The 21051-nt window shown below is 37.6% G+C and overlaps 1 protein-coding gene across 8 annotated transcripts in view; it reads left to right on the top strand.

The window, feature by feature from the left end:
• The first annotated feature begins 527 nt into the window (after positions 1 to 527).
• LOC108968971 (Down syndrome cell adhesion molecule-like protein Dscam2) overlaps positions 528 to 21051 on the top strand; it is a 109526-nt gene continuing 89002 nt past the window's right edge. For all 8 annotated transcript variants that reach the window (XM_018933380.1, XM_018933382.1, XM_018933384.1 and 5 more), the window contains exon 1: positions 528 to 2078. In XM_018933380.1, the coding sequence (XP_018788925.1) occupies positions 2030 to 2078 (49 nt within the window). In that variant the 5' untranslated portion in view covers positions 528 to 2029. The remainder of the gene's footprint in view (positions 2079 to 21051) is intronic.

The following is a 21051-nucleotide window of genomic DNA, read 5'->3' on the forward strand; positions in this document are numbered from 1 at the left end:
TATTCTCTCTCTCCTTAATTGCGGTGTGTCTGTACGGGTGGTTCGGCAGCAGCAGAAGAGTAAATAAGTTATTTGCATAACAAACAAACTCTCAGAAAACCAAGCGTCCAGTGTTCTTGCATATAGTTTTGAGCGGTATGTTGCTGCTGTTTTTGTCCCTAACCATGGGCAACAAAATCTGATACATGGCAGCACACTAGCACGCAGAAAGCGGACGATAACAAAATACCAAAAAGCGCGCCACGCCAAAGCGTTCTGCGAAACGAACAAATAAACAGAGGAATGTGATAAGAGCAAAGCATTTGGCGTGTGCGTGTGTTGCCGCCAGAACGCTTGGCGGCCCAAAGTGGTGAGCATGCGCACCACGACCGGCACACAAACATGGCTGCCAACGTGAACCACACAGATGAGCTGCTAAAACACCACACCGAAGCAAGGCGGACACGAAAGTACACCGGTGAAAGGTACATGGACTAGACCATGGCGTCCAAGTTGAGCCGGTGCTCAGTTGCAGCTGATAGCTCGAAGGACGTGCACGGTTTGGCGGATAATGGAAATAGTAGAGCAAGTTAGCCATTTAAAGAGGCAGTTGTGAGTTGTGCGAGCCAGCAAAGGGAACCTACTTGGTGAGGGTGAACGGTGTGATAAGCGGAGGTGTGTGCGCGACCACCCTTCCGGTTAGTGAATACGTGCGAGTATATGCGAGAGAGCGCGCAAGCAGTCAGTGCGGGAGATAAGCGAGAGCGCGCACACGTTGTGAGTGCATTGCTTCGTGGTGTTTGGGTAGACAGCGGTGTTGGTTTGGGTGTCGCTTTCGCTGCCGGTGTCGATGTCTAATGTCGGTGGAAGCTATTGGACGACACAGGCGACTTCGTAAATGTCAAGTGTAATGCCACAATCGCAATTGCTTGCGCCTATCAAGCAGCAGTAACAGCAACAGCAACAACGTAAGCGGCAAACAATTGGCGAAGAGTGTGAGTGGTGAGTGAACGAGCGCGCGGAAAACGGAAACGGAAAGAACCAAAGCAGCGGCGAAATACATACATACATACGCTTATAAGCGAAGTGAATTTGTGTGTGTATGTGTGCTAGAAATGTAACGCGCGACTTTCGCAAAGCATTCGCCATCGTGAACGCTGCTGCAATTGCATTGCACTGATTGTGTTCGAGTGCTGAGTGAGCAATAAAAAATCGCAATCGAATTGCATTGAAAGGCGCGCGAGTGGTAATTATAAATTTCACGTTACTTTAAAGGAGTTCGTGGCTTTAATCAGTGTGCGAGTGACAAGCGATGCGGAAAGTTCAAGTCGCTGCAAATCGGTAAATATTTGTAAATGGCCAGTGAAGTGAGCAAATCACATACATACATACTTAAATATCTGGTATGTTTACAAGATTTGAGCGTTGGCGAAGTGTGACGGTGCGCATAGTATAATAGAATTTCAGTGAAAACAAAAAAGTGCCAAATTTGTTTACCACATACATATTCATACTTACAAGAGGCCAAATTTGGTTAAACAAAAGGTGCAAACACGAAACCAAATATAATTGGAAGATCTGTGTGTGTGCGGTGATCTGCTTTGAAAGTGTAAAGTTCAAATTTATTTCAACTGCCAAATAGTGAGTTTCAAAGAAATAAACCGAAAGTAAAGATAAGGGTGTAAATCAAAAACATCACCTGACGAGATATACCTAAAAGTAACAGGAAGTGCAGGGAATAGACACAGTGTTGGTGATAATATTTCACTTAAAGATTTGCGAGTGATTTGGGAATTTGAATATAAGAGTTGTGAATAGATACCAAAATCAAAAGAAATAAGGGAAAGTATATACTAAATTGTACTAAATTAAAGTTCAAATTAACTAAACGGCGATTGCGCTATTTTAATCAATAAAAAACAAAAAAATTGTGTAAAGCGGCAAATTTCCTGAAAGCGGCACCAAGTCGGAGCAACTAGAATCAAGGCAGCCGAAACAAATAAGAATTACAAATCCTAAAACCGCGCGTAAAGACAACCAAAACAAAGCCATGAGGACAAGTTGCCATATTCTTGTGCTTTTGCTTCTATCACATCTCGGTGAGTGCAGCCTTTTTACACGGCAGCTTTATACATATAAGCATTTCTTCTCTCCCACTGCTATTTTTGTTTTAACAAGGGAGATCTCTTGGTTTTTGTTAACATCTTTTTCTATACATTTCTCGTGTCTCGTTTTGTCTGCGAATAAGTGCATGAGTGACGTCGACGGCTTGAACGCTTTCATGTAGAAAAAAATGTTTCACCGTGGTTTTTGAGCTTGTTTGAATGTGAGCATGGCTGCTTTTCACGAAATTACACTTCCAAAACTCTGGCATTACGTTTATAGCTTTTTGATTTGAAAATGTAAACGCAGGCGGAGGGACATGAGCAATATTGAATGCATTTTTCTATGCCTTAGGGTATAGAGGTTCGAAAGAAACACTGCAGCGAGGAAATCATTCATTTGATGAAAGGTTTATTCGAGCAAAAAAAGGCTTATTGCAGTATATTTTTCTATAAATAAATAAAAAACTTTATTCAAACTTTTTAGTTTTCCAACGATACATAGTATATGTATATTTTACAAAGATTTTGTGAACTTTTCAAAGAAAAACATTCACAACTCAGAGAAAAAAGATGCCTCCGCATTGACAACAGAACGTCTTACAGGATTATCAAGAATGAAGAAAACAAATACGTGTTTTAATTAAGGAAAAATAAAAAAGTGAAAATTGCATTTTTGGTAGACGATTTAGTACAAAATGCATATTTTTGTGCGAATTTCGCTACGCTTTTTTATACTCTTCCAATATGTTGCTACAAAATATTATATTATATGTTGCTACAAAATATTATATTATTGTTCATTTAACGATCGTTTTTATCACTATATAACTTATTTAGGGTTTATATATGTAGGTATAAACTATCAGAATGATGAGACGAGTTGAAATCCGAATGACTGTCTGTTCATCCGTCTGTCTGTCTGTGCAAGTGATAATTTGAGTACAAATTAAAATATCTTAATGAATCTTGGTACACGTGTTTTTTAGCGGAAAATGTGAGAAAGTCGTAGATGGGCGTAATCTGCCACGCCCCAGAATGCAATTAACAGAAACCTGTAAAGTCCCTCAACTAAGCTCTAAATTAGATATAAACAACTTTAATTTTACACTGGGGATCGCGGGACATGTGGCACTTGTGTGCGTGGAATCAAGCATCAAAAGCCAGAGTGCGGAACTTTAATCTGTTAAATCTAATCTACTTCCAACTCATATTTCTCCCACGAAAACACCGGATTAGGCATTACTTCATGGGAAAGAAAAGACTAAGTCTCATCACGGACTAATGTATTCTTGGGGCTTAATTTTGTCGTAGTTAGAACTGACGCTTCGCTGACAGCTTTGCATTTGCCAGAAGATTGGCTGTCAAATTTACCACCGTAAAAATAGCCGTCTAGTGAAGTGTTTAACTTATCCCCTACATTTGAAAACGAGAGCAATGAAAAAATACTCCTACCGAAATTGTGAAAATGGATGGAATTGAATGACAATCTTCTGACATTAATATGCTACAGTGAACACAGGCTAAAGTCACGTATAAATGTGCCCATATAAGAAAATGTTTAATTTAATTTGATTTTGTCAATTTCAAACTTACAATTCAAGAAGAAATTAATAAAAGCAATAAAAATTGGTCAATGTGAGACATATATAATTTACATCTCCAGAAAATTCTTTCCTGATAAAAGTAAGTCTAAGTGTCAAAAATGGGTCGAATCGGGTCAATGCTTCCATTAGCCTCCATATACCCAATATAAAGATTTTCTAACTTCCAAGTGACTTTACTCCATATGGTTGGTGGTGATGTACCTTCATGAACCCCTAGGAGCATTTAATAACTAAAAAGTTTAAATAACAGTTTTTAATACAAAGTTTTTCCAGCTCCTGAAGGAATTTCTCGGTCTTTGATCTTTGCAAGTTGCAAGAGCCCAAAATGTTCGGTTACACCCTTAATGCGTTCCTCCTTAGTTGTTAATAGTTATAATTGAACAAAATAAATTATACTTCGAACACCTGTGTAAAATTTCATTAATATAGTTTGAGTAGTTGGTAAGAAATCTTCTCAACCGATTTGAAAATACAGTTCTAGAAAAACTCCTTACCACGGGAGCAGAGATTTTCACGTACCGTGAAATAAGTAGAGCTGAGTAGAAGTCCCACTAAGAAGTTTCCACAATTGCGAACATGAATTATCGATGTGAATTGTTCGTGTCTTGTTTAAGACCAAAAAGTTGTTTTTCATTATTTTGGAAGCCTAACACAAGAGATTTTGCCAAATGAATAAAATATTGCTATTTGTAGCAGGAAACATCAAGCTCTCTGTATATTTACACATATTCATAAGTGTGAGTAAGTGACGATAAAATTTAATCATTTATATTCAATTTCAATAATTCCCCCACAACGTTTGTCGCCCTCCTCTGGGATTGAAATCATTTTGCAAACACTCTAACGGCAACCTCTAACCGCAATCGAGAATTGTGCAAAGTACAAATTAATAGTCACTTTATCACATCTAAACGATACCGCAATCTGATTGTGACAAATTCTTCCACAACCACATGCGCACACGCCGACACACACACACATCCATGCGGAAACGCCGTGGTGAACAATTTTCTTTTATAGTTTTCGTTTGCATATAAATTGCTGGTAATAATGCGAAATTATTTCGCATGTTACCCCACCCCTTGCAAGCACACACACTCAAATGCATACTCAAACACATACATATGTGCCCATTCATATTCACACATTGATTGGCGTGTTGTAGAACAACAGAATCTGCCCGGTTTCCACCCCAGGGCAGCAGGGGTTAGACGGGTGTTTGCTCGATGTCATAAAAAAGCGAGTAACTCGCATCTCTCCATTCGCACATTTGGCATTACATATAATTTAGCATAAAACCGAATTCATTTGCATATTTGGTGTGGAAGAAATTGCGAATATGGTAAGGGATTGAATAAAAACTCCTGTTAAACGAAGGAAAACACCAGCAGCACGCCAGAGGGGGTCGGAAGCGCCACAGGAATTACTTAAAAGCCTGCGAAGTGTGAATGATGGGTAGCGAGATAGCAGAAGGAGAACAGTAATAACAAAAACATATCACATTCAGAGCTGAGTGTAGGCCATTCAAGCGTTTTCCTTTAATATTTAAAATGTCTTCTCGCAATAATTTACAAATTATGTCTAAAAGGAATTTGAGAACGAAATATGTAGTAAGATTTTATTAGCAGATTCTCTTGTCGCGCTTGCTTAAATAAAATAATGTTTTGTTCCAATTGCCCTTTTTGTGACAACTCCGTAACAATTCAACACATACACTACTCTGACAACATTGACTTAGCAGAAGCATTAAAAAAACACAATTATAGTACCTAAGCTATTAATAAGGCGGCTGAAGGCCTAGTAGCTAGTGCTACTAAGTAAAAAATAAAAATTAAAAAATAAATAAATAAAAAATAATTTTGCATTCAATAGTATAATAACACTCTGGAGATTAAATAAGTTTTCCAATATCTCATAACATTTCCACCAGATAAGTCTATATTTACATAAGGTTGTATTTGAGGCCCGCTCAATCAATTACAAATTTCCCAAAAAAAAAAAAAAAAAAAAATTTTAACTTCAGAGATGTAATACCCTTCACAAATCCAATAACTTTTTTCCGGTCGCTCATCTCGTGTATGGCAGCTTTATGCTATAGTTATCCGATGTAAACAATTTCTTCGGAAACGCATTTTTACCATTGAAAATAAATTGCGTAAACTGATTTACTAAATGTTGTCTCATTATATAGCAACGTTATATAAATGTTGCATTTTTTCTATGAGAAAAGAACAAAAAAAAAAAAAAAAAAAAAAAAAAAAAAAAAAAAAAAAAAAAAAAAAAAAAAAAAAAAAAAAAAAAAAAAAAAAAAAAAAAAATGCCAACTAAATCTGTTACAAATTCTTATATTGAACACAACAAAACTGATCAATTCATTATAATTAGTAGTGGAACCTACTGAAATAATTATCAAAAACTAAAAATGACATCACCTGGGCAACTCTCATCCATACGTTTTGAGAAAAGCAGAAAATGGAGCATTTTTTTGAGGTTAGATTCCATCATTGTGAGAAAGGTATACGCAACTTTCATAGCTGGGGCATAGGGCAGAATAAAAGAAAACTTATTGTAAGACAAATAAAAAAAAAAAAAATGATGTTAACGATATTTTTTTGTAGAATTGATCTCTAAATGTCTATTAAATTGTCCATGCAAGCATTCATTGCTCTTCTGGGTCACTACTCTGAACGGCAAACATTTCTTGAAGAATAATGATGCGAACTTGCAGTATTGGCTCTGAATTTTTTCACAGAATTGTTGCTGGGAAAGCATTTATTCAATCAATACGTGCGTATTTTTATTAAATCTTTAAATATAGATGGAACAACAAATAAATAAAAAACAAATTTTCCGCAATTGAAATTTAGGAACACTGATGGTTGCTTATAAATATTTTTTACTGGAATTTGGTCCTCTGTGGCGCTATCTACATATATGCCCACTGGTGCGTTAGAAGCTGCTACCTTTATCGATTATCCAATGAGAATTTCATGATATCTCAACGATGAACCAAGAAAATGGGCTTCGAACAAAGAGCCAGCTTTAAATTTTGTTTTAAAATTGGTAAAACTTCTACCGAAACATTTCAATTGATTCAACAAGTTTATGGTGATGATTGCCCATCTCGTAGCAGAGTGCATGAGTGGTTTCAACGTCGTCAGGACATAAATGACGATCAACATGTGGGCCAATCAAAATCCGTGATCACCGGAAATTCGATCGAAACTGTGCATGAATTCATCAAAAATCAGGCGAAATCATCACGGAAATTCATGGAAATGGAATTGAACATCTCCAAAACATCGATTTATCGCATCTTGATCGAACATTTGGCAATTGACTGACGGCCCAAAATTGCTTAGAATCCAACATTCGAAGGACGATTATTTGACCAAAAATCACATTTAAACCATTAACCACTCCCCGTATTCACGTGATTTAGTACCGTGCGACTTCTTTCTTTTCGGAAAAATGCATTTGCCCATGAGAGAAAAGCGTTATGCAGACATAGAGGTCATTCGAAAGGTTTGAACCGGTATGCTGGCGGCCATACCGACAAGCTAAAACACTCGTTCGACATGATTTTGGATCGTGCAAAAAGCTCTATTGACGTAGAAGGAGATTATTTTAAATAAAACAAATTGATTTTGCGAAAAAAAGCATTTGTTGTTTTTTTTTTAAATCTTATTTACTTTGGAACGCATATGTGATATAAATATGGAAGATGAAGAACTTGATTTCAGCCTATCGATTTGTAGTTATATTATGTTAGCTAGATGCTTTAGTAGAAATTAAGGTATTTTTCTTATTTCTGCTCATTATACAATTCTCAAGATTTAATTATTTGGAAAATAATGGCTTCACATTCATACAATATTTTGCGATCAGGAAATATTTATGTATATGTTACATTCAAGAAATTTAAAAATTTGTTATTGTGAAATTAACAAAAGATATGAAAAAATCGAAACTTAAACGAAAGGTATTTTTAGTGCTAATAAACGAAGTCGAAGTTTGATTAAATTAGTTGTATAACATATACCAATCAAGAATATATGGCTTATTTGCCTACCTTATTCACATACCCATTGTGGGTAAGACTTTTTAATTTAAATTCCGTGCGAAAACCCTATTTCTTCTTGTTATTACTGTCGGCGATATCTATGCCAAATGATACATCAAAACATTCATTAGGGTATAGTATAAGTTTTTTTTCTGAATTACCTAAAGTTCATTCGGCGATTTTTACGATGAGTAAAATTATTTATCAAAGAAGTTCTATTAAGTTTTGTGTGCGGAATCAAATTTCTAAAATGTTGGAAAAGGCATTCGGTGATAATTGTTTGTCGAGCAAGTCTCTTTGATTGGCACAAATTGTTCAAAGAGAGTCGAGAACATGTCGATGACAAAACACGTTCAGGACGGCCATCAACATCGGCTGATGATTAACACGACAACAAAACAAATAAATTGGTGCTTGCAAATCGACAATTAACAGTCAAAGGCATCGTTGGAATATCGGAAAGATCAGAACCATTTTGAAAAATCAATTGGTACAAGTGTATTGGGGACAAGATAGATTACTTTGAGGTGGACGATATATATATAATATGTAGATTCTGAAGAATATATTAGGTTGTCAAAAAACTCTTGCGGTATTTTCACTAGTTGGCGCTGAGAGCGCGTAGTTCTAGTTTTATTCGACGCATCGGGTCATGCTATACCTTCTTGGAAAGCTCATTTCACGCGCTAATACGTATTTCATTGATTGTTGTTTCGTTAAAGTCGTTCGTGAGTTATAGCGTCGCAAACATGGAGCAAAATAAAGAGAAAATACGGCATATTTTACAGTACTACTACGATAAAGGCAAAAATGCATCTCAAGCCGCCCATAAAATTTGTGTAGTTTATGAACCCGAAACAGTTTCCATTTCCATCGCACAACGATGGTTTCAACGTTTTCGTTCTGATGTAGAGGTGGTCGAAGATGCGCCAYGCTCCGGAAGGCCTGTCGTCGAAAATTGCGATAAAATCGCTGAATTGGTCGAAAGAGACCGTCATAGTAGCAGCCGTAGCATCGGTCTAGAGCTGGGCATGAGTTATCAAAAAAAAAAAAAAAATTATGAACAATTGAAAATTCAATAAAAATACCGCAAGACCTTTTTGACAACCTATTATTAAGAATTTTAAAATTATGAACAAAGTCTTACTATTTTTTACTCACAGTAGTATTAATCTTCCAAAATCTTAATTATCAGAATAGGAAGCAAAGATTCATAAATATGTTTTTTTTTATTTTTGTAATTCTGAAAAAAAAAATTTCTCGAAAAAATGAAGAATGCAATACAACTTTTGGAACTAACACTAGAACACACTATTGAGAATCTTTTCTATAACGTTTTGTATTGTGAGACTGATGACAAAATTTTTAACAGCAGCAACAATTTACTTTTTAATAACTAAATTTATTATTCACTTATTAAAAAAAATATATATATATAACTCTTTTAACAACGGATCTTCTTGATAATTTTACCAACACAACTTTTACTCGAAGTATTTTGTATTACCTGTCACGGAGGGGAGTCTTCCAAACCAACACCTCTCACCCTGTGAAATCTGGCGTTTTCTTGATTACATAACTGTTTTGTAAATATGTATATACATATATAGTTTCACATCTCGTTTATGGAGCAACAACAAACGTGACAAGCAGCAATTAGTTGCTTTCGCCGAAATCTTTTCTTTTTGTTTACTGTATTTCAACATTACGAGAATTAGCAGATTGAAAGCTTTTCGTCATTTGGCGCACGTGTGAGTGTGTCTGTGTGAATGGGTCCATTTACACATCATTAAGTCCGGATTAACGATGAAAGTGTGTCACTAGCTGTCATTGTTCTCCGATCACCAAAGGTATGGGCGACCTGTTTCCATTCGGCTCTTTCAATAAAGCAACGGTACAAACAAAGGATTCTCTTACTAGCCGATGGTGAGAAAGAGATGAAAAGAACGGTGTCATGTGATTGATTAATTTTCAAAGTCACATGACAGCTCCGTCAATTGAGCGTTGTGTGGACATGTGATAGAATATGATTATGTGTATGTGTGGGACGAAAAACCTTCGTTATTGGCTGTGTGTGGGTGAGTAGGTGTAAAAATAGTGTAGCCAGATGTGTGGTATTTCACTTTCCGACGCAAATTGAAAATATTACACGCGTTTAGTGGACTTTGTTTATCGCAAATAACAAAACCTTTTGTTTGCAAATATCTATGCCACTCCACAGCAAATAGTATACCCTTTATGTGCGTACCAACAGGGAGTTTATTTAGAAAGTTCTGAAAGTTGTATGATTTTGTCATTTTCTTTTTTGTCACTAAAATGAAGGAAGTTGAACGGCGCAAAATGCCCCAGACAAATAATGGTGGATGCGTGTGTACGGTACAAACAAACAGTAACTTATAGCTAAGGAGAAAAGAAAGGAGTAAAGTGGAAAAGCACAACAATAGTTGCAGACTTCTTTAAACTTGAAGTTATCCGCGTCGTTTAGCGCTTCTACATGCGATGTATTGGAAACTATTGCCGAAGTGTAGCCAATATTAACGGAAAACAACGAGGAGCTGCGTCTGGGGTTTCAATCACTTGAACGGCTTCCTATTCTATTTACCCACGCCAATGCGACAATGTTTGGAGGTATATGTGTAATTGTTAGGCTACAAAGTTTTGGCAGTAACTAAAAATAGCGAAAGTTTCACGCCGACTTCCAAGGCTGACACATGCACGATGTTAGGCAGCCAGCTCAGCTGATCTCCACAATTCTATGTGGTTTTGCGCGACGCGTTCAGTCTTTTTTATCTCTGTGGAAGGCACATGTGTTGTTGTTGTGGCGAATGTAACAGACATCCTTTAATTTGCTGGCAGTGAAGCAGCTAATGTCGGATAATAACGATTTCTAATTTCACAAGTCAATAAAGTTAATGAAGTAAAGTAAGCGCATGTAAGTTTTTGCAGCATAATTGTTGAGATTCGACGTACTAAATACTTTACGCTCGTTACTGTGTGTGTAGAAAGCCTCTGAGGTTGAGAAATATAGAGAAAGCAGCTTGATGATGTTTTCGATGACTCGTTCGAGCATTTCGAATGGTAATTGGCAAATGACAAGCGTGATGTTTTGCTCTAAGGCTTGAATTGCAGCGGGATTGTCCGTATAGACTTTATACTTCACATATTCCTACGGGAAAAAGTCTAACAGTTTGATAGCACACGATGGTGGTGGCATCGGTCCAAAACGTGAAATCATCTGCTCACCGAAGCGTTCTCTAAAAAGTTTAATTGATCATCGCCGAACAAAATTTGGATCGTCGGATCTTCTTGGAACTTTGCAAGAGCCCATAGCGCGAAGCGATGTCTCTTGGGACAGTCTAGAGGCTTTATGTATAATGTGGCTTTAAATATGCCAAGTCGATACATACATACGTCAGTTCGAGTTGCTACGTACGGCTCCCAATCTACTCTTTACGGCGTTTGTGTTCACAATCAAGTACGGCTGGCTGTGGACTATTCGGTCGATTATTATCCAATAGTGAAAGCTGAGTCTCAAGATGAGTGATTATGTTGACTGTAAGTTGAGTTAATTTAACGAATACGGATTCGGTTCATCCAGTTTTTGCGATTTGAAAATTAAACTTGGCTTGATTGAGATATATCAGTATAGTATAGTATATATCTGTCATATCGTACTTCTATCCGAACACAACAGATCCCGCAGGCATCAGCAAATTTTTATATTCTTATGTACCAAATTGTCATATTTAATGTACCCTGATTTCATGCTCCCCCTTTATGCTCTGCCGCTCTCTCCCGCGCCTTGCTTTGCCATTCTGCCGCATAGTTGCGAATACGACATGTAGAACACGAAATGAGTTCCTCAAACAAATCAGAACTCTCATTCAAATCTGACGTCTGCAAACAGAACACTCCATAAACAAACATATCTGGAACACTACCATATCAACAGGTGCTAAATGCAAAGTTTCTTCAGTGAATTCCTTTCCGTTTTTTGCCACACTTTGCGAAAAGTTTACTTATCCTGTGTAAACAAGCAAAACGCCTGGACTTGTGCCAGCGGAAAAGCAAAAAAATTGTAAGGAAACCTTATCTTACTGACCCACTTAAGGTGCTTTGTGCTGTTGAAACAAAGTAATAATAATAAAACTCTACAAAAATAAACAAAAAACAACAATGACTACAACAAACACAGCATATTCGATAGATAAACAGTAGGAAATACATAGCACACACATACACACAAATATTGGTCGATTTGTCTACTAAAAACCGAAGCAAGTATGCTGGGAATCAGAGCAGTGAGACGCAGATAAACTCGAAAGCGTGAAAGCATGCATGGCATTTGTCAAGCAAACGTGCCTCGGCGTATAGCAAGCTTTTTTGCTTCTGCGATGTGCAAACAACATTTCAATACTGGGTGCGCTGAAGAGGTACAGTTGGCAAGCCAGAAGTGGAATGAGCAAATCGTTCTGCTACGAATTTGTTATTGCTTTCTTGTTAGATCAGATCGCAAATAAAAATATTGTCGAACCTGAGAATTATATTGAATACCTAAGCGCAGTTCGAAGAGTAATATTATTCAAAGCTTTGGTGATTACTTTTTCGTATAGAGCAATTATTATATTTTTGTTCATGGCTCCATAACCCTAAAATAGCATGGCATTTTGATCTCTAGAACCACTATTTTGTGAATACGTCGGTTACATTTTATATTTCGGGATTTGGCAGCGTTGGTGTTGCCATCTGGAAACTTACAATTTTATCGTAAAGTTTGGCATTTTTGGTGATATGTGCTATTTGCGTTCTTTAAAGTAACTTAAAATATTCAAAATGAATTAAATCGCTAACATTATCGGTCGATTATTTTTTACAACTTTAGACGTAGATCAACTTAATTCAATTTTTGACTATAAAGCTCCATAAAGGACTAGTGTTTTTCGATAGTATGTTGAATTCAATCAAGGTTGTAGATTCTTCCATAACGACTTTCGGGAATAATGTCTAAAATCAGTTGCATTAGTGGAACTGAAATATATTTAATATTGCATGAAAATTTGACTGTAAATAAAAATTGTTCATATATTCCACACAATTTGATTGATTGAAAGACGACATCGTGAAAGGTGATGAATCTTGGACTTACGCGTTTGAGTCCGAAAATATACAGCAGTCCACTTTATGGGTGTTTCAGAATGAGCCGAATCTAACAAAAGTTGTTCGCGAAGAACTTCAAGCAAATTATTGCCAGTTTTTTATTTGAGCACTCAAAACATCGATTAGATAAGTCATTCTCTGTAAAGTTCTGACCTTGAACCAAACGATTTCTTTTTGTTCCCTTTCAAACAAAAATTGTTAAAGTAAGAGGTCAACGTTGTTCGACAGCTGAATAAGCAATTAATGCGTTCAGATGCATTTTCTGGAGACATCTCAATCTGAGTTGCAAAATGCTCCGAACTTGGTTCAAAGACAATCAAAGAGGTAATCAGAATATTTTAAAAATAATAAAGCGATTTTCAATGATAAAAATGTGCATTTGTTTTCGAAACCCGATACATAAAAGACAATCTACGTTTAGCACTAAAGTCTGCCCGGGTTCATATCTCTATGTTGAAGCGAAAACCCGAACCCTGTCGCAAAGAAGCAATGGAGACCGAACCAATTCCCAACATCTCTTCACAGCAAAATTCCAACATATTTTTGTTAATGTGTGAAAATATTTGAAGCAAACAGTAAAGAAAAACAGCAACAAACATTGGCGAAGATATTCAAAATGTGTTGAGTGAGTGTTTGTGCCTGATGGAGGAAGCCCCGTAGTTGGTGCTGCCGCTCAGTTCACGGCCACCCGCACCCACTCGTTTTTACGGAAATGCAATTTTAAGGCGCAAATTTCGAAAGCCAATATTGTCTGCTTGAAGACTAAACAATTTCGATAGACCCGCCGCTGACTCGTGTTTGTTTGCTTGTAACTACTTGTGAACAGACAAACATGCAAACTGTTTATATATTTATTTGTCGTTAAGCAAGCGGCAGTTCCTCTTTAGCCGTGTGTTTTGGATTCACTAGAACACAAATATACAAATGACAACAACAATAACATTTGCATACCAATGTCTAAGACGGAGGCGATGCGATGCGAGTGGAAGCATGCCATTCTTTCCGGCTGAAGGCACGTGGCTCTCCGCTTATCCACCGCCAACAAGTCGTTGCCTTGCTTTCCTTCGAGACGAGACGCACAAAACTAAAGCCAGGAAATGCTAAGAAAATATATTGTTTTGTTGTAAACATGCTCTTTGATTTTCTTGCAGCTAAGTGCTGCTTATTTTTTATTAGTATCTTTGGCTTCGCAATCGTCATGCATGCCTGCCTGGCACTCCTGGCGCCGCAACTCCCACATGCTGCGGCTGCTGCTGGCCCCTTCGGGCTCCACGCTCTGCTCTGCCTTGGAATTTAAAAGACCGGAAAATTGTGCATTTTTTATGGGCGATAAATACGCAAAGTTAGAATTGGTATTTTATGAAGTTATTGGTGTTGTTGCGTTGATTGGCGTCGTTAAGTGGCTGCAATGGAAATATAAAGTGCTTTACGTTTGCGTTTTACCCCATCCACACATATTAGTTGGGGGAATTCAAACTTGGTCCATTGAGCCAAAGTGATGAGCGCGAAAGTGAGTATTTTTATTATTTATTGTTGTGCGTGGATTGGAATGAAGATAAGGTGTTGGTAGCTAGGTCTTAGATAAAAATAAATCATAATACGATATGATATTTAGTCAGTTGTGCTTAACATACAAATTATATATGGTAATGGTTATTGTTGGGTCTAAGATGAAAATATTTCAAGTAGTGAACAAAAAAATTGACCATAGCAGAATGTCTGAAAAGAAAAGTGAAATATAGTGAAGAACACCAGCAAAAGGGAAATTTCGAAAATAGTTTCGGTACTTTACCAGCATTTGCTTCTATGGTAATCCGAAGGATCGCACGAAACCGATAAACTTTTTTTTAGCTAAAGAAAGTACATGTATTAAATTTCCATACATTTATTACACAAATGGCTTTTTTCTGCGCATTGCACTAAACTAGTTTTTGATACCAAGTGAAGGCAGGTCCTTCTCCATCTGGTCTCTCCATCGCCGTGGAATCGAAAACCTTCAATGCTAGAAAGTTCTCTTCCATCTGGGTAACATGACCTAGCTGTTTCTTGATTTGCTTAACTATATTAATGTCGTCGTATGTCTCACAGAGTTCATCGTTCCATCGTATGAGGTACTCGCCATTGCCAATGCGCAAAGGAACATCGACTCGTCAGATGTTGTCATCGTCCAAGCCTCTGTACCACATAGCAGGACGGGAATTATGCGTGACTCAGCTTGAATTATTTTCTCCAGCAGTAGATTGAAGAAGTCACTCGATAGAGGGTCGTCTTGTCTGAAACCTCGTTTGGTATCGAATGGCTCGGGGCGGTCATTTTCGATTCTGACGACGCTTTTGTTATTGCTTTTGTTACTGCCCTCAGTTTACACAGCTGCATTAGTAGCGGCAGAAAGCTTCTTTTTGTGCTGTCAAAAACAGTTTTGAAATCGGCGAAAAGGTGGTGTTTATCGATCCCCTTTTCAAGGGTCTTTTCCAAGATTTGGCGCTCAATTGAACCTTATATGCGATGCTGAAGAGGCTAATCCACGGTAGTTGACGCAGATAGAGGCATCTCCCTATTTTGTGGATTGGGCAGAGCACACTTAAATGCCAATCGCCGAGTATGCTTTCGTCCAATCACGTTCAACAAAGTTGCTGATGCATGTTTTTTATCAGTTCTTCGCCGTCGTATTTAAATTGCTCGGCGCTTTGTTGTTCTTCAGACAGGTAACTGCTTTCGAAGTTCTTCATGGTCGGGCAATGGAACGTCTGCTCCATCATCATCGATGGGGGCATAGAGTTCACCATCTTCTTATGCTTTTATATATTGCTTTTTCAATTCAGTAGGCTGGAGGAGTATTTCCTCCACAATTTTAGTATGTTCTGAGCATCACCGCATCTTTTTGTTGAAATTTCAAACATTACCCCTGTCGACCAGCTTGTCAAGCTCTTCGCACTCATTCTTTTCGGCCTCTTTCTTTGTTTGTCTGCAAGTGCGTCTCGCTTCCTTTTCAGCTCTCTGTATCTATCACACCATCGCTACACTGCGACACACCACTCCTCTAGATTTGTTACAATTGGCTGTCAAAAAATCGTTGATTCTTATAGCAATGCAAATGAGTACTTCTCAAAAAATATTTTTTGATATTGAAAAAAAAACTCTAATAAAATTTATTATTGTAGCAAAGGTTGCTCTTTTTAAATAACGGTATTTAAATAATTTCTAAAATTTAAACTTCTATTGATGTCATGGTCTTAATTTTCTCCATGCAAATATACACTTGGTGGTTTAGCTGCAGAAAAATCAATGCTTTCTTGTCGGATGTGTGCTACCACAAATGCTGAAGCTGGCTGTCTGTGCTCTGGTGAGCACTTCAGTGATTGCAGCGGCGGTTCGTCCATGCATACACACACAGGCACTCGCACAATTGCGCGAATACAGTTCTCGGAATCCTCAAAGGAAATCGAAGCTGGCAACAGCCGTTGGCAGCGCCGACCGTCACAGCGACTATTGTCGGTTGCTTTGCATTTCGCTGTGGAAAAATACATACATTTGGCAATATTTTATTTCTTTTTACTCTTCGTGCCCACGTACATTCTTCATTCCTTCAACGTATTTTACTCACGGCTCTCGAATGCAGTTCTTTCTTCGTTTTACTCTCGTCACTCATTACAGCGTGTGCCACAGCCATTAATCCTTTTCCCTAAACGAACACCAACACAAGCGCTGCCTATCTTGTCTGACGCCCATCAGCTCAAACACACGCGGCTACAAAAATGAGAACAAAGTCAACTCTTGCGGAATATATGCAGACGGACAAATCCATCAACGCTGTCGCTCGGTTGTATATTATATGTATGTATATGTATAACTGCTGGCAAAGCCGGAAAAACTTGTCGATTCCAGCGGAATGCTTCTAAATAAATTATTTCTGAAGTTGATTTTATGTTTCACTATTTTTAAAAATCATCTGAGATATTATATCTGTCTATAGCAGATATAATAGAAGTTATAATATCAGTTAGACATACTCGTTTTGTGTTACATCCATTACATGTTCTTTAATATATCATAAAGTTTCTAGCTGGAGCAGGTGACACGCTTTCTTAATTTCTAAGTCGAGGTATACCTCAACCAATGTGGTAATCATTAAAGTAAAACGATTTTAGTAATGACATATTGAAGCTACATTCACTCAGAAGCCTTTGACTTGCGAAGTAAATCTAGCAGCATATCGTGTCATTTGGTGGTATTGATACCCCAAAGGATATAATAACTTTCCTGCTTTGATGATATTAGAAGTTGAAGTTTTCAAAAATAAATTATTTGAAAAATCGTTTTTCGTTTCGAAAGATGTGACGGTAAGCGTCGGTGCGCCCAGTAATAATTTGAAGTTATATATCTCGTAGACGTCCCTTCAATAGTTTAAAGTTATGATAAAAAGACAAGGAATATAGTATATCGCAGAAACACTAAATATAACTACGAATATTTTACAGGATAGGCTTATATGATGGGTATTGGATTGGACTATAACCATGATTACTCTGAATGCTTTTTTTAAATTCGCCACAGGTAACTTAAACATACGTAAATGTACCGAAATATAACTATGAGCAGTTCTGCTAAACAAATATTCCTAAGAGGTTGACGGTACCTTCTTCCGGTGCCGGGAGAAGCAGAGGAAGTGAAAGACATCTACTTCGTTGGAGAGATCAGGTGGAGAAAGATCTGGTTGCACTTGGTATCTTGAAAAAAAAGAAAAGAAAAAAGGACTGCCGCGTAAATAGCTGCCTCATATTCAAACGTTTCAAATCGTTCTTTTGTACTTTAAAACCTGCTGTCAGATTTCTTTTTAGTAAAGTGAGATGAAGCAAAATCATCCTGTTTATAACTAAGTTTTTTAACTCTAAATATATATCACACTCTCATTTGTTATGACATTCTTAGGGTAAAATTAAAAAAAATTAAATTTAAAACTTTTTTTTAAAGAAATCAAGAGAAATTGTTCTCGTTGCAGTTTTAAGCACGCTCAGCTCCACCGTGCAAAATTCATTCACTCGACAACTTCGCGCTTCATTTTCAGGCTTGCAATTATCAGCATTTTTCTTGTTTCAACTTACACAATAAGCAGATTTTTTATGGCTTTGAGTATTTCTGTCCCATAATCCAGCAAAGCACCGCGCCACCAACCTCACCACAACAAGTGCTGTGTTACTACATAACTTAAGCTAATGGCTTGATTGCATGCATGTGTATTATATGCAAACACCCTGTAGGAACATAACTACACTTTGAACACACCAACTTCTTTTTTTTTATTGGCGTAGACACAACAGTGTACCAGGGGTATTTCCTTTTCGCTGCTTGGCGCCAATTGAAAATTCCAAGCAAAGCCAGGTCCTTCTACACCCCCCTCTTGAACGGAGTCGAGGTTTTTCTTTTCCTCTGCTTAACCCGGCGGGTTCTTTCAGAGCTAGAGTGTTTTCACCCATTCGGACAACTTGACCTAGCTAAGGAAGCCGTTGTCCTTTAATTCGCTGAACTATGTTAATGTCGTATATCTCATACAGATCAACGTTCCATCAAATGAGGTATTCGCCGTGGCCAATGCGCAAAGAACCATAAATCTTCCGCTGAACCTTTTTCTCGGAAATTTGTAACCTCAACTCATCAGATATTGTTATCGTCCATGCCTTTACCATATAGCAGGAATAATGAGTGACTTATATAGTTTGGTCCTTGTGCGTCGAGAGAGGACTTTACGTATCAATTGCCTACATAGTCCGAAGTAGCACCTGTTGGCAAGAGTTATTCTGCGTTGGATTTCGAGACTGACATTGTCGGAAGATATTTCGTGTTATTTATTCGCCAGAACACGTTAAATATGAGTTTAATTCCGATTTCAAAATATATGACTATAAATTACTTCCGTTTCTGCCGCTACAGCAACAACAAGTGGCACCTTAGTCGATGTCGCTGATGTGCTCGCTGGGGTATGTTTGTATGAATGTGCGCAACATGAAGTGCGCTCGTAAAAATATTGCAATTGCAAATCTTAGGAGAGTTTCGCCTTTCCAACATTTCATTTCGCATTTTTCTTTTCTGCTCATTTTTTATTTCCTTTCCCTTTAATGTACACTCTTGCCTTTCATTGTAAGTAATCCTACAAGCATTGGATTAGTGTGCGTGTTTTATATGAGTTTTTGTGTGTTTATATGTCAACGCAGATTATACTCGTTGTAGAATGCCAAACGGCTTAACCGACTGCAATAGCAAACCGACGCCCCCTTTCCGTTCCCCGTTCCAACGCGCCGAGTGAGGACTTTGCTGATATTTCCGTTTCTGCGTGGCTATAACTGCCCGCTAGTCGCTACCACCAAAAGAAAGTAGAATTCTTCATTCTCGCCTTTCATGCACAGTCGGTGTGCCGGTATGCGTCGGTGTCCGTTATGCGTTTCTGCCTTTTTATTTGCTGTGTTTGCTGTCTTTCGCAACTCCGTTAAATTATTGTTCCCTTAAGTAAGTACGGACATGCCAGAACTGTTGTACTGCTGTGCTACGCGACAAACATTTTTATATTAGCCATAAAAATATGATTCCCTTTTTTACTTCTCTGCGTTTCTTTTAACTCCCATAACAATTTCAGAGTCTACACACAAATATACATTCTCATCTACTTGAACATATACTTTTTTGTGTTAAGGATAGCAAAAGCTACCTGGTAGGAACCCAAATCGGCAGACCAAATTCTATTACAGTGCTAACACTAAAAGCAGTCCATGGCAGCCTAGTATTAATCCAAACTTTGTGTCTAGTCTGTACAAAAACCCTGTCTCAATTTCGCTTCCTGGAAGATTTTTAACCGCACCGTACTGATTGGGACCTAGGACTCCCAGCAGGTGCTTATGAACACGAGTAAAGCATGGACATGAATGAGTTATATGTTAGGAACTAGTTAGGAACTAGTTGCTTCTTGTAGGAAGGCGGCTGATTCAGTCCCGTTGGTTCATATTACAAGTCTGGTGTATTTTCTGTCAGCTTGAGTGTCTTAAAATTGTTTATATGCAGTTTCGGTGGCCGCCATCACTTTTGCGTCAGTTAATGCAAACAAAAGCTGTTAGGTCCCGAGCGTTTCAAATGTACTCGCTTTTGCACTCACATCCGCCGAAAGGGTACTGTTGCTCATTCATAGACACACAGCCACACATGCATTTAAACACAATGGCGCTGCGCATGAAAGCGTAAGTATATTTTTAATGCCTTAAATTGTATTTGCTTTAATTCCGCACATACAGTACATATGTACATATATTTGTTTCGAATAGTATGTTTGCCTGTATAGACATGCACTCATTTCGTCCGAATATGAATGATATTTTGGTGTGCAGAGATTTCAGCTGTCGAGAGTGAAATGCTGCAAGTAATTACTTCGTATTGTGTCGGCGACTGATAGCACTCGAGCACCCATTGCAATTGATGCGGTTTCATTGCATCGTCTCAGATTAAAAACTGTGTGCATTTTAAGACTCTTTCCAATTAAATTTTCAGACAAAGTGTGTGTCAGCTTGTCGTTTTAAGTAATGACATCAAAACGTGCAACTCTGTTCCGTGAACAAATTAGCTCCAAATGTTCGTAATATTGTTGATGGCGAACAGTCATTTTTTAAAGTCAGTAATATGTTTTTTTTTATGCGTGAGTTTTTAAAAAATCAAAAATATACATATAGTATATAAAAAACCTGGGACCTGGCTCGCAGCTAACGAATAACTTGTACTGTACACCAACTCAAGGACTACAAGGGGGTCGCCTCTGAATAATTAATGGAATTTATTGTTTCCAAATCAGTAATATTTCTGAGCATTTTGAAGCTGAATAGAGATATCTTTTGTTGTAGCAATCATGCATTGATTATCACCAAGATTGAAACGATCATCAATCGTGATCTCACTACTGCTTTTAGGCAAAACATACAAACATACCACGAACCTTCCAGCATATTGCTCCTTATTGTTCAAATTAATATCAAAAGAAGCCGATATCCTGATGAAAACAGAAAATATGAAATATTAAACATCAGAAAGTCGGAAATTAGTGTATGAGCATGTATTCGAAGTTTCAAGGTATCAAAAAAAGTGGTTGAGTTGTCTTATAAGGAAGCAA

Source organism: Bactrocera latifrons, unplaced genomic scaffold (genome assembly GCF_001853355.1).
Source record: "Bactrocera latifrons isolate USDA-ARS-PBARC rearing strain unplaced genomic scaffold, ASM185335v1 scaffold_235, whole genome shotgun sequence".
Taxonomy (NCBI): Eukaryota; Metazoa; Arthropoda; class Insecta; order Diptera; family Tephritidae; genus Bactrocera; species Bactrocera latifrons.